Below are 12,710 nucleotides of genomic sequence, written 5' to 3' on the forward strand. Positions count from 1 at the left end.
CAAAGACAGGGGCTGAAGCCTCATCCACGAGCCATTATACGACATGTATATATGATAGTCATTTCGGAAGAAGGAACCACCTTTCAGGGTGAAGCTTATGATACCCCTATTGTGCCATAGGAGTTGTGGTCGCATCAGGTATATGACACCCTGGCACATATGTAGGGGAGAACATGAAATCCACAAACTGGTATTACTTGGCCAGACTTTGGTGACCCACTAATGAGCCCCTGCATGGACTGTGGGTCATAGGAAACACTGGATCGATTTGATAAAACAAGTGTGGACCGTGAAGGTGGAGTGCTCCAGTGTTTATTTATTTAATTCTTAGACCATATGGATCATTTTCTCATCTAATGAATTTAATTATATAAATCTTAATGATATGTGATTTTTAGAATTGTTATTTGAATTTTTCTACATCTCTGGATATTTTATTTATCAAAACTTGAATTTATAAAACAGAGATATTGATTTTAGATTGATTTAAATATTCAAATTTAATTTTATGGATTTTTAAAATCATATTATTAATTTTAATATTGCATGGGAGGCCTAATATGTTAATAGGTACACCATTGTATGTGTGACCCTTATGTGTAATGGTGGCCTTCAGAGATGGGGGCCAAAGCCTCATCCGCGAGCCATCATACGGCATGCATATATGATAGTCATTTCGGGAAAAGTGACCATCTTTCAGGATGAAGCTTATGATACCCCTATTACTCCATAGGAGTTTTGGTGGCATCAGGTCTAGGACACCTTGGCACATCTCTAGAAGAGAACCTGAAATCTACAAACTGAGATTACATCATCTTTGGTCATCGGTCAGACTTTTGTGACCCACTAATGAGCCCCTGTATAGACTGTGAGTCCTATGAAACACTGGGTTGGTTTGATAAAGCAAGTGTGGAGCGTGAAGGTGGAGTGCCCCGGTGTTTATTTATTTAATTCTTAGACCATAAAATCTGCCCCGATGTTTATTTATTTAATTCTTAGACCATATGGATCATTTTCCTATCTAATGAATTTAATTATGTAAGTTTTAATGATATGTAATATTTAGAATTGTTATTTGAATTTTTTAAAATCTCTGGATATTTTATTTATCAAACTTAGATTTATAAAAACAGAGACAATTTAGATTGATTTAAATATTCAAATTTAATTTTATGGATTTCTAAAAATCATACTTATTAATTTTAATATTACATGGGAAGCCCAATATGTTAATGGGTCCACTATTGTATGTGGGTGGGGCCCATGAAGTACCACCTAGGGTGGCACGCCCCATCTTAATGAAACTTTTCGTGTGTTAGTTCAAGCTTTGGCTTGAAAAGAAAGCTTTGAAGTCTTTTAGAAAGATTTTGCCTTGAGGAAGCTTTCAAAAGTTTTTTTAGAAAGCATGAGAAAACTTGTACATAATTTGGTAAGAACTATATTATGAATGAAATTATTTTATTTAATTTTTATTGATGGGAAAATGGTTTTTGAATGGGGGATAAAGGTTTTAACACATTTCATGATATTGATGGCCTACTATGGAATTGAGGGATCAAACTTCTCACCCCACTAGTCGCTCAAGATCAATGGTTCATATTCAATCTCACAAGAAGATGCAAGCAAAGGAAAACCCTAATCTTGTTCAATCACTATCAAAAAAAGATTGATCTCTACCCAAATCTCTATACCTAAATCTCTCTTAACTCTCTAAATATATCTCTCTCTAGTTAGTCAGTTAAGGGGGGCACGCCCCAATTCTCTCTCTCTCTCTAAAGTCTAAAGGAGTATTCCCCAGCCTATAAGCTCTCTCCCTTCCAAAGTTTTGTAAGAGGGGACACGCCCCACCTAGATCTATCTCTTTCTCTCTTGGCTTATGTTGTAGTGGTGTTGATCCTAAGGATTGGGCAGATGTAAATAGATATTATCTCTCTTGAACTAGGTTTTGTGAGTTTGAACTTAAGTTTGAGATTTGTGATTTAATATGAGTTCATAGTTCTATTGGAGGGTTTTGGTCTAAACTTATTTTTTCAGTTTGAGATTGAAGGTTGATCATTGATCCATCACCATCGGATGGTAGTGACTCGGTGTGGGGTGTAAGAAGCCTAGTTGAGGTAATATCCGGCACTCTCTTTTTGTTTCGTATCATATTTAATTATATAGTCTTTATATTCTTAAGCGTGAGAATTGCGGTTATTTTCTTTGTTTAAATAAAATTTGTTTAGTGGCATCAAGGTTTTTACGATCTTGTGTATATTAATTATATTTTTTTTGAAACAAGAGTTATTGTAGTGCCAAAAGAAATAAAAAAAAAAAAGTAAAAAAGAAAAAAAAATTCCCAAAAAGATCACATTTGGTCTTCCTTTTTATAAATGATTATATGTTTTTCATCGCTCTTGCACAGTACACAAACAAATAAGGCTAATATTTCCTTTTTATCCCAACACTTGGCATCTTATCAAGAAATATTAATTTAACTACATGAATGCTTGAAATTTGTGAAGGGCAGGCTATTTCCAATTTTTAGCATCCTCTGGCTTTAACCATCTATACAACCATACATGAAGAGATTTAATTTAAAACTCCCCTACCCCTTAGATCAATCTTCCAAACTGTATCATATGTTCTCTGAGGACAATAGCACACTTACTAGAAGTCTTGCAGTTGTTGGGCTATTTGATAAATAATTTTATCCTAAACTTTATTATATATACATTTAATCTCCCAATTAACTTGTAGACCCCTACTCGAAGTTATTCAACAAAGTAATCCTACTTCCAAATATTAGCCTTCGACACATCCAATTTAAAATGTAAAATGGATGAGTAGATATATTGCAGCCAATCTATTAACTTCTTCCCTTTCATAAGCAATGCCAATCAAATTTTGTTTATCAAAATTCACTTAGCATTTTGAGATGTAATTCTTGGCATTGTGACTTGGTTGTAAGGGCCACAATGGAGTCCAAGGTCGGAATCCGATCTAACTTACCCAAGAAGAAAGAGACAAACAAAAGTACCACATAATTCACATGGGGAGAATGACTCATCATAGGTTCATGTGAAAGCAATATTCTGGCCTTCCTTTCTTCTTATCTAAATTTAATACACAATAGAAAATCGAGTATATTTCTTTCCCATGTTTTGGATAAAGTCATGGTAGAAAAGGTATTTCAAAGAAAAATCAGGCAATTTGTTTATCTGTGAAAATATAGGCAAAAAAGGAAAAATGGGAAATCATCAAAATTATCTTTTTTTTAGATTATTAGAAACAAATTTCAAAATTTTCAAAACCTCAGTGTACCCCTGCCACCATTGTTTGTGTTTTTTTAACGAAAATACCGTTTATTGTTGTCTTAGATGTGTAAAGGCATCACGGTCAACTCAGAACCATAATGATCATAACGGGTCTAAGTGACTTTGTATTAGGTTTAAGGCTAGAATCATGTCTAAAGCATCACAATACTTCAAGGACCGTGATGGGTTGTTTAACTATCACGGTTCTAATTGAACCGTGATAGATTGGAGTGGCTACTGCTAATCATGCCAAAATTATGGCCCTCTTACATGGTCTTAGGTTTTTTAGAAGCAAAAATCTTGGTGATGTTGCCTCGTGTAAGGGGACTCTTTGAATGAAATTAGATGGTGCGATAAGGAACAGTGTCGTGGGAGTTGAAAAATATCTAGCTTCAAATTCTAGATTTGGCAGAGTCCTTGAGAATTACTTTTCAACATGTTTATAGGAAGGCAAATGATATGGCAGATTCCCTTGCGATGAGTGGTGCTCCTTTACCTTCGCTTTTGGTGACTGGTATTGTAATTTTCTCCATGTAATTTCCTGTCATTAATAAATTAACTAATATTTGTCAAAAAAAAAAAAAGGTATCACGGTGGTGCAAGATCCGTGATAATCAAGGTGATTATCACAATTATTTAAGTACCTTGATGGTTCTAATGCTACCCCGTTATCACGGTCCTAAAAGAATCGTGATACATAAGCCCCACACCAAAATATTTGAACCCTCCATGACCATCACGGTTTTGGGTTAACAGTGATGCCTTCACAGATCTAACACTTCCTTAAATGCTATTTCAGTCAAAAAAAATACAAAAGGTGGTGAAAAGGGGTATAGATGAGGTTTTTAAAATTTTGGGGTTTATTTCTAGTAACCTAAAAAAAATGAGATACTTTTTTACAATTTCCCAAAAACAAATTAATAAGGAAAGGCTAAAGCGAGAGATAATAGGTTTATCTGTGAAATTATAGGCAAAAAGAAAAAATAAGCAGGGATCGGCTAAAGTGTCAGTGTCATATAGACATTGATAGTTTTGGGAAAGTATAGAATGAGACCATTTACCTTTAATACAAGGTGGTCACATTAATCTTGACCATTGGATGTGAAATTGGGTAGTTATAATTGTTCTATTGACCAAGCTCAAACTTCAAAAGAAATTTTGTCGAACTTTATGACACATCCAAGCTATCAAATTTCACATCAAATGGTTGTAAGGAATTGTGACCACCTTATATCAAAGGTAAATGATCTCATTATATTTAATCCCATATTTTTTTTTAAGGTAAAGACCATCCCCCACCTATGTGTGTAAGACCCCAAAGAATCAACACTAAAGTTGGCACAGATCTCTAAAAAAGTTATCATATAGGTGTGAGACTTGATTTTTCTAAAGATCCGTACTAACTTTAATAGTGATCTTTTAGAGGTCCTACACACATGAGTGGAAGAGGGTCCTATAAGATCTTTTCTCTTTATTTTTTAAGCAAAAGACTACTTAAGTTGTCTCAAAATTAGAAAAAGATACTTTAGTCACTTTCATCTATTCAATTATTATATGTGTTTAGAAGTGCCACTTGCCACTCGTAACTCATGGAAAAAGTGGTCTTTTTTAACCAAAGCCTAGTAACACTATTTACAACTCAAAGACCATGGTCCAGGTTAAGGTTTAGAAAAAGGTAGTAAAATAGACTAGAAAGCTTGCATTGAACGTGGAACTTCTTTGTGTTTTCCTCTAAAAAAAAATTACAAAAAAAGAGTCGAGCATTGGAACCTAGGTCAAAAGATTATGCTAGGGTGATCCACCTCCATAATTTGAGTCCATATTTTTATATTTCTTCAGGTTTTTTATAAGCGATGTGGCCATTTTTCTATGTTTGTTTACTATTTTATGGCAATTTTCCTTCCATTTTATAATCAAGAATCTAGGTTAAGAAAGCAATTTAGTTGGGAATCATGTCTAACATAGGCTCCATGGACACCAGATGCCTTATCATTTCATGAAGAATATTTTTTTAGTTGTTTCATTTCTTGTTACTTGTTGAGGGTCTACCAGCAAAAGACAAAAAGATTATTGTGCATTAAGACACTATGATCTATTCCTATGTTGTTTGGCAATATAAATTAAATGTACAAGCATCAATGCTCAAAGGATAAGGCTAAACAAAAATTAGTGCAATAAAAGAGGGACTATTTTTTGGTAGTGACATTTCTTATTACTTGTTAAGGAAGGATCAATGAAAGACTAAGATATTATTATGAATTGAAGAACCATGATCTATTTCTCCATACGTGCTAAAAAAAAGTTTGCATTGTATATATATGTAAGAAAATCCCCTTAATCGTTGGACAAAACGTGCATTAGTGCACACTCATAGAGAGAGAGGTATGGGACCAGTCTTATTAGGCCTATCAAACTTGGGAAATTCCCTAGTCGGACTGGTTTATCATTGTTATCTTGGTTTCATCTCAATTATTTGCAGTCGGCTGTATAAATCTGGTTTCACTGTTCTGTTCTTTTAAGAGCTATGCCCCTAATCAGACCAATATCTCTTTATAGATAATAAAGAAAATAAAAAGACAAACAAATATCAGGTGAAACCAGGGTATTTTAAGGATTCCCTACCGAGTCAGTAACTTTATGTAATTTTTAAGTCACTGCTAGACACAAGAAACTGGACAAGAAGGAAGCTTCCTCTTTAGCCATCTTTGCTGGTTGGTTAAACCTTAAAAGAGTAAAAAATATAAAGGTGAAATGAAGGAATTATTAAGCCATATGCGGTTGATTAAACCGTAGAGTAAAAAATACAAGGGTGAAATGAAAGAATTATTAAGCCATATGCTCATTTACAATATTTGAGGTTGCCCCATAATGGTAGGTCCCACCTTCTTAGGATCCCTTCCTCTTCTCTTTCACTGCATCCTTTACAATGGGCCCACCAAGTTGGCTCTTCTTCCGGATTGGGCTTATTTTCAGTGGGCCAGGCTTTTGGCTTGGGATTGGCCTGCACACTCTTACTTCTACCTCATCCCAGTTGACGGTGATCAGGGATTGTTGGTAATATCGAACGGCCACAATTAAGATAAAAGCTGCAAAATTCACCAGAGCAGTTAGTCATGGATGATCCAACTAGAAAAAGTCATCCATGGCTTAGGTAAAAGGATTAGATAGAGAGAGGTCCACCTACAACAATAATTAGTAGTGAGATGTGGAGCCTACTTTGTTGTTTTTCAGGGATAAGGAATCCGGTTCCGACTTCTTTTAATCAGTAATCACTTGTCTCAGTCTCAGTCTTTTTCTGTCTCTCTCTCTCTAATGGCGAAAAAATTACACTGTTACGATTAAAAAATTGGAATTGAACCCTGAGTCGTTGAGGTCCACTTCCAGTTCGCAGGACCGACTGAGGCAATACTTCAGCTGGATGGGACTATGTTTAATAAACAAAGCTTAAAAGAAAAGAGAACTGAGAAAATTAAGTGATTTTAGGGTTCCCTCAAACTAGAATTTGCCATCTCATGATCCTGATCTGACACTGGTGATTTCGACTGGATTTCTACAATTATATTAGGTCTGTTTCACTGTGTGCAAGACCAATTTGATTAATTACATTTATAAAACTTAATAATAAAGAAATTAACTAAGATTCTCTACTTGGACTGTATGAGTATGTAACAGCCTGGTCTGTTTATTATGTGTGATATCTAAGATTCTGGAGTCTATTGACATATCCAAAAGAAAACTAATATTCCTATTCCAATTCTCAAAAAAATGGGCACTATACCTCACAATTCTAAGCGCAAATTGAGTAAACAGCAACTATTAGTGAAAAATGCCTCAACTTCCTTAAAGATCTCACTATTACATATCATAAAATTTACTTCAATAACCTGAACTTTTTTATTTTATTTTTCTTGAAAACTGATTATATGTATGTAACTAGAGGTTTACATGAAAAATTTGTTCAACAGAAAATTTACAAATGCAACTTTCTAATTTTTTTGGATAGATAATATGTTTTGATAGCTCAAGGGAAAAAGAAAAAAAAAAAGACAAAAGTAATGACATACCGGCCCAAATGCGAGCAACAACTGAAGACAAATTCCATATAACCATGAAAGCAGCAATTGCCACTGCCTTCTTATGAGAACAAGAATTCCAGGCATCCCTGAAGCGCCGAAACCAAAATCTCCCTACATAATAACAAAGCAAGACAATTCATGAATTAAAATCTCACTCCCTGAATACTTTCTCAAAAATGGACCTACAGAGTTCCACCATTTCATTTTAGTTGCTTGTGTGTGTGTGTGTGTGTGAGAGAGAGAGAGAGAGAGAGAGAATCTTGTTTGAGTAAATGCAAGGCAATTGATCCAAGAAGAACTAGTACCCTTTTCCTTGAATCTAAGTACCATATATCTGATCACATTGTTAAATTTTAACTAATTTCACCTCAATTACTTTCACAAAGTAAACATCATTGATATATGGTAATTCTTTTATTAAAGCAGTAACAAGTTACTGTAAAATCACTAGAATCAAGTCTCAGAGGCAGCTTCCTTTTTCATTGTAATTAAACAGGGGATAAATGATTTACCATATTTACTAAGCTGCACTGAATAAGAGGAATACACTTTTGGTATGGTAAATAGCCCAAAAAAAGCTGCACAAAAAAAGAAAAGATGAACAAATAGCCACAAAGTGAAAACCTTCATTAAGTTAAAAGCAAATATTACACACTTTTTTCTTTATATGAAACAAAAACAAATTACCAATTCTAGCCAGTGTCCATATAGTAATGGAGCTTCCACACCTTGCTAGAACAAATAGAAGGACACCCAACTGAAATAAACATTTCCACATTTAGTCACTGATTTTTTAGGGAAAAAAAGCAGATTAAAATCTCTCTCTCTCTCTCTCTCTCTCTCTCTCTCTCTCTCTCTCTCTCTCTCTCTCTCTCTCTCTCTCACACACACACACACACACACACACACATTATACCTTCATGGTTGTTGCAGGGTCACCAGAAAAGAGTTCTCTAAGCTTCAATAAGATCTCATTCACATAAGGAAGGACCAATTTTAGCAACCAAATAGCATCTTCTTCTCCTAAATCATAAATCCTTTTGCTGCTTCCTGAATCCATGACTCCCCTGTTAAAAGAAAAAAAGAAGAAAAAGTAATTACAGTATCAGTGTCCCTGGCTCAGGTCTTTGATGGAGAAAAACAATGGAAACTTTTGGGTTTTCTTCTTTCTAATAATGGTACCTGCAAAGAATGGACCTGGCAAAGAACACTGCAGCCAAGTACAAAAGACCCACATAGGAAATTGCAGAGATCAAGCTGTGAAAACCAGAAAAAAAGAAAAAGCTTTATTGTTTGTTTATGAATGGAATTTAGCAGAGAGAGAGAGAGAGAGATGGGGTCCTTTACCTGAAGTTTAAATCTTTGGTGTAGGAAGATGAGATGAGCAGGAATGAGCCAGACCCAAATACAAAAGCAGATCTTGAAATATCCCTCCACATTACCATATCCACTGATATCAAAAGAAAATAACAGATTTTAAAAAACAGAACGTTTTAGAGAGAAATAGAGTGAGACCCACCAATGTGTGTGTTTTCTGGAGAGAGAGAGAGAGAGAGAGAGAGAGAGATTGCTCTGGAGGGGGGAGAGAGAAAGTCCACCAATGTATGTTGTGAGAGAGAGCGAGAGACCACCAATATGAGTGTATGTTTGAGAGAGAGACCCACCAATGTCTGTGCGTTAGAGAGAGAGAGAGAGAACTCACCAAGATTCTGCATCCGGCTTTGGGTTTCTGGGAATTTCTCATGTGTTTCTGGAACTGAAACAAATACAGAAACTCGTTAAGAAAAATCGGAAACTAGAAAGAGGAAATGGTGAATCAAGAGAGCTTTTACTTACATGGTGGAATTTCTGGGAGATCAGCAACAGTTACTGGTGGATCAGAGCAATCAATTAGAGTGGGAATTGGGTTTTCTTCCACGATGGAGGAAATTGCGATTTCACTAACTGATTTCTCTTTCTTCTTTACCAGTGTTTCTACTGGTTCATTCACTTCTTTTATATCAAAGCTCTCTTCCTCTTCCTCAAATTCTTCTTCTCTCTCTTCTTCGCCTTCTAGTTCCCAATCTGCTGCATCTAGTTCCAAATCTGCTTCATTTCTCTCAGACTGGTCACTGTGGACCTCCAAATTACTCAAAATTTTGGTAATCGTTCTCTCTCCCGAAAGACCAGCTTCTTCTTCCATGTCTTCTTCTTCTTCCATTGCCAATTTTCTCTGAGCTTTGTCACAATTAACCCCCACATTGCTCAAATTTTCAGTAACATTTCTCTCTCTAGATTCCCCAGCCTCCTCTTCTTCCTCTTCCATTACCAATCTTCTCTCTGAGTTGTAACCATCACAATTAGCCCCAGAATTGCTCGACCTTTTGGTCACAACTCTCTCTCTACAAGCCCCAAATTCCTGGTGATCTTCTTCCACTTGTATGATCGATCTTCTCTCTGATTTTGGACTATCACAATTAGCCCCCGCAAAACTCAAACTCTTAGTCACCTTTCTCTCTCGAGAAGTACCAAATTGAGATGAATTCTTTCTTAGATCAATTGGGCTTCTATCATCAAACCTGCTACTCTTTTTCTCACTGATCGGAATTGTCTGGCTCTTTCGAAGCCTTGTGTTGTAAACACGACGACCACCATTGCTCTCCTTACCATTCAAATTGTTAGGATCAGTGTTATCTCCATTAATTCCGTTAACGCCATTTCCTTTACCACTCTCAATTTCCATTTTATTGTTTCTAGGTGAGCCCGGGAGGACCTCGTTCCTGCATTTTCTCCTATTCCCCTGCATCTTCTGCTAGAGAGAGAGAAGAAGATGGCCTCTGATGAGTGAGAAAGCTTAGATAAAACGGTTTATCTAAACCAGAATCATGAGAGTGACAGTGGTCTTCAAGTGTAAGAAAGCTTGGGGACAACGGTTTCTAGAGAGAGAGATAGATAGCGAGAGAGAGAGAGAGAGAGAGAGAGAGGACTTTATCAGTAAGTAAGAAGTCTTAGTGATAACGGTTTTTTGAGAGGTGAGACATGGGATTCTAGTGTAATGAGTGAGCCCACGAGCCAGTAGAGAGAGAATGCTCCCTTTTTACCCCCCTCTCTCTCTCTCTCTCCCCTTCTGGTAAGATTTGGGGTTTGATTCCCTAACTTTGGATCACAGGATCTCTGCAACTCCTCTTTCCAAGGCACCTAAAAGTCGTAAAAACCGAGCACATGCAAATGGTTGCGCAACAGGGGGCCTTTCTCTCTCTAACCGACGACGAGTTAAAAAACGGAGACTTCTATCTCTATGTCCGTGCCAACAAATATTGAAATGGGTCCTTTTGTCTGCTACTGCTATTATCAAACGCATTCTGTACCCAAGGGGCCCTTTCTCTCCTTTTTCAACGAGATAAAATCCAATGCAAAAATCAAGAAATCAATGGGTTTTTGGATTTAGGATGGCCCCCTACCGTTGCTCTTGCAAGGAAAGGAAGTTAAAAGTTTTCCAGTTTCTTGAGTGGTTGTGGTGACGCCCCAAAACTTCATTTTGGGGGAATTCGATTTTCTGAGAGAGAGAGAGAGAGAGAGAGAGAGGATGATGATGATGACCGTTAGGATGTGAGAGGGGATTTGGTTAGATGTCATAACACCTATGGTTTGTTGTGATGTTTGGGGTTCCAGTTAATGAAATAACCCTTTTGACCGTTTCCTTTGGCAGGACATTCCTCTCTCTCTCTCTCTCTCTCTCTCTCTCTCTCTCTCTAAAACCATTTACCGGTTCCTCTATCTCTCTCTCTAAAACCCATGTACTGGTTCCTTTCGCAAGTTTGTCATCTCTCTTGTGACCTCCAGTTACATGTTGAGGGTTATTACTCTCTCTCCCCCTCATGGAGTTGTTAGAAAAATAAAATTTTGGTGAATCAGTTGTTACAAAGTTGCAATTGCTTTAAACTGAAATCATATTAATGCTTAGGAATGAATGAATGGTTGTGGAAGTAATTAACGGTTGAAACCAATAAGTGATGGGATATAAGTAATTGTCATGAAGATGTTAGGCCCTTTGCTTTCTCTGTCCTCAAAAAGATCAAATGCGGTTGGTGTGGTGGACCCGAGTGGTCACACTCTCTGCCCTTTAGTTACGTCTTCACTCCCATGTGCATCGCATCCAAGGCAGGAGGAAGAACGGAAATAATGAAACCAGCCCCGCCATGGATAATGGTCCGGTGCTGTCACTCATGTCGGAAAATTGGGGCTGGCAATGGGCGTGACACTTGGCCCTATCCGTCCCCAAAAAGTCACGCCGCTAGGACCATATCATTTAACCCAAGGCCAAGCCAACTTGGCTGAGGACCACGCCTAGGCCACAAACAGCCCAGCCTAGGCCGGGCCCGTTCAGGGCCGGCCCAGTCTCTAGTACTGGGGAGATGGTTCTTTGTTGTTGCTTTTCTTTCTTACTCCACCTCCACTAGTAACATGTTTCACTTTTTGGAGCACCACCTGCCCCTAACGGGAATAATCGTACGCCTATGCACTGGCTTTGTAGATCTTGTGGTGAATAATTCGATCAAATTAGCGGTAGGGAAGGAGTTGAACAACAAGAGAGTAATATTTGAAACCTAGAAGAGAAGGGAACGTGTATATAATTCACTACCATTTGATATTATGCGTTATGCATGGGGGCATCCTCCTACGGAAAAAAATTCATATTGGGTTACAACTTTATACTATAGAAGAAAGGTCCGCCTCAAAAATCCACTAAAAGTTATAAAACTAGTATACATATAACACGTTATTTCGACGTCTATTTTGTTAAGTACTTATAAATCTGCTCGATCTGCATTGTTCTTGGAGTTGCAAATTTCATAATTAGAATTAAACATAAATTTTCAAGCCAGGTTTTTGACACCAAAGCTGTCTTCCAACAAAATTTAGTATACCTTGCTTATATAATATAAGGTGGGCACCTTATACAAACCTCACCCTAATTTATATGAATAGTTAAAGTAGGTGAGGAGTTTTGTCTTTGTATGATGTAAAATCTACAATGAGTCTCTCTACGAGTCATGTTTATTTTTGGAGGATAAAATCTATGAGGAAGTTTTTCCTTCTGGACTACTCTTTTCCTTCTTTGTTCATGGGTTAGTGCCTTCCTGTGCCAAAAGATTTTGTTTCATGGCTTAGTGCCTTCCTGTGCCAAAAGAGGTGCTTAATGCAATATGACGCATTTTTTGTGGGAAAGTATCTTCCAATTCATTTAGATTTTGAAGCCATTTTCTCATGCGACGGAAAGCTCAAGCCAAGAACGAACTCTCCAAAAAGAGCTTTACGCTGAAACAAGCATGGCTTTTCGAATACTCTCTCTCTCTCT

At 37.0% G+C, this 12,710-nt stretch overlaps 1 protein-coding gene across 2 annotated transcripts; it reads right to left on the bottom strand.

Annotated features, from left to right (window-relative positions):
* Positions 1 to 6,037: 6,037 nt before the first annotated feature.
* Positions 6,038 to 11,004, bottom strand: LOC18447052 (Reticulon family protein). 2 transcript variants are annotated; one of them, XM_006857154.4, is made up of 9 exons: positions 9,209 to 11,004; positions 9,075 to 9,128; positions 8,720 to 8,822; positions 8,555 to 8,629; positions 8,289 to 8,439; positions 8,060 to 8,129; positions 7,885 to 7,950; positions 7,361 to 7,483; positions 6,038 to 6,382 (listed from the first exon to the last, which is right to left on the bottom strand). In XM_006857154.4, the coding sequence occupies exons 1-9, from the start codon at positions 10,155 to 10,157 to the stop codon at positions 6,183 to 6,185; spliced, it is 1,791 nt and encodes a 596-aa protein (XP_006857216.3). In that variant the 5' UTR covers positions 10,158 to 11,004; the 3' UTR covers positions 6,038 to 6,182. The 2 variants fall into 2 exon arrangements, with proteins under 2 accessions (XP_006857216.3, XP_088710770.1); XM_088854644.1 differs by lacking the exon at positions 8,555 to 8,629.
* Positions 11,005 to 12,710: the final 1,706 nt, after the last annotated feature.

The sequence above is a fragment of the Amborella trichopoda genome, chromosome 12 (assembly GCF_054954075.1).
Source record: "Amborella trichopoda isolate Santa Cruz 75 chromosome 12, AtrichopodaSantaCruz75HAP2 v2.0, whole genome shotgun sequence".
In the NCBI taxonomy this organism is placed as follows: Eukaryota; Viridiplantae; Streptophyta; class Magnoliopsida; order Amborellales; family Amborellaceae; genus Amborella; species Amborella trichopoda.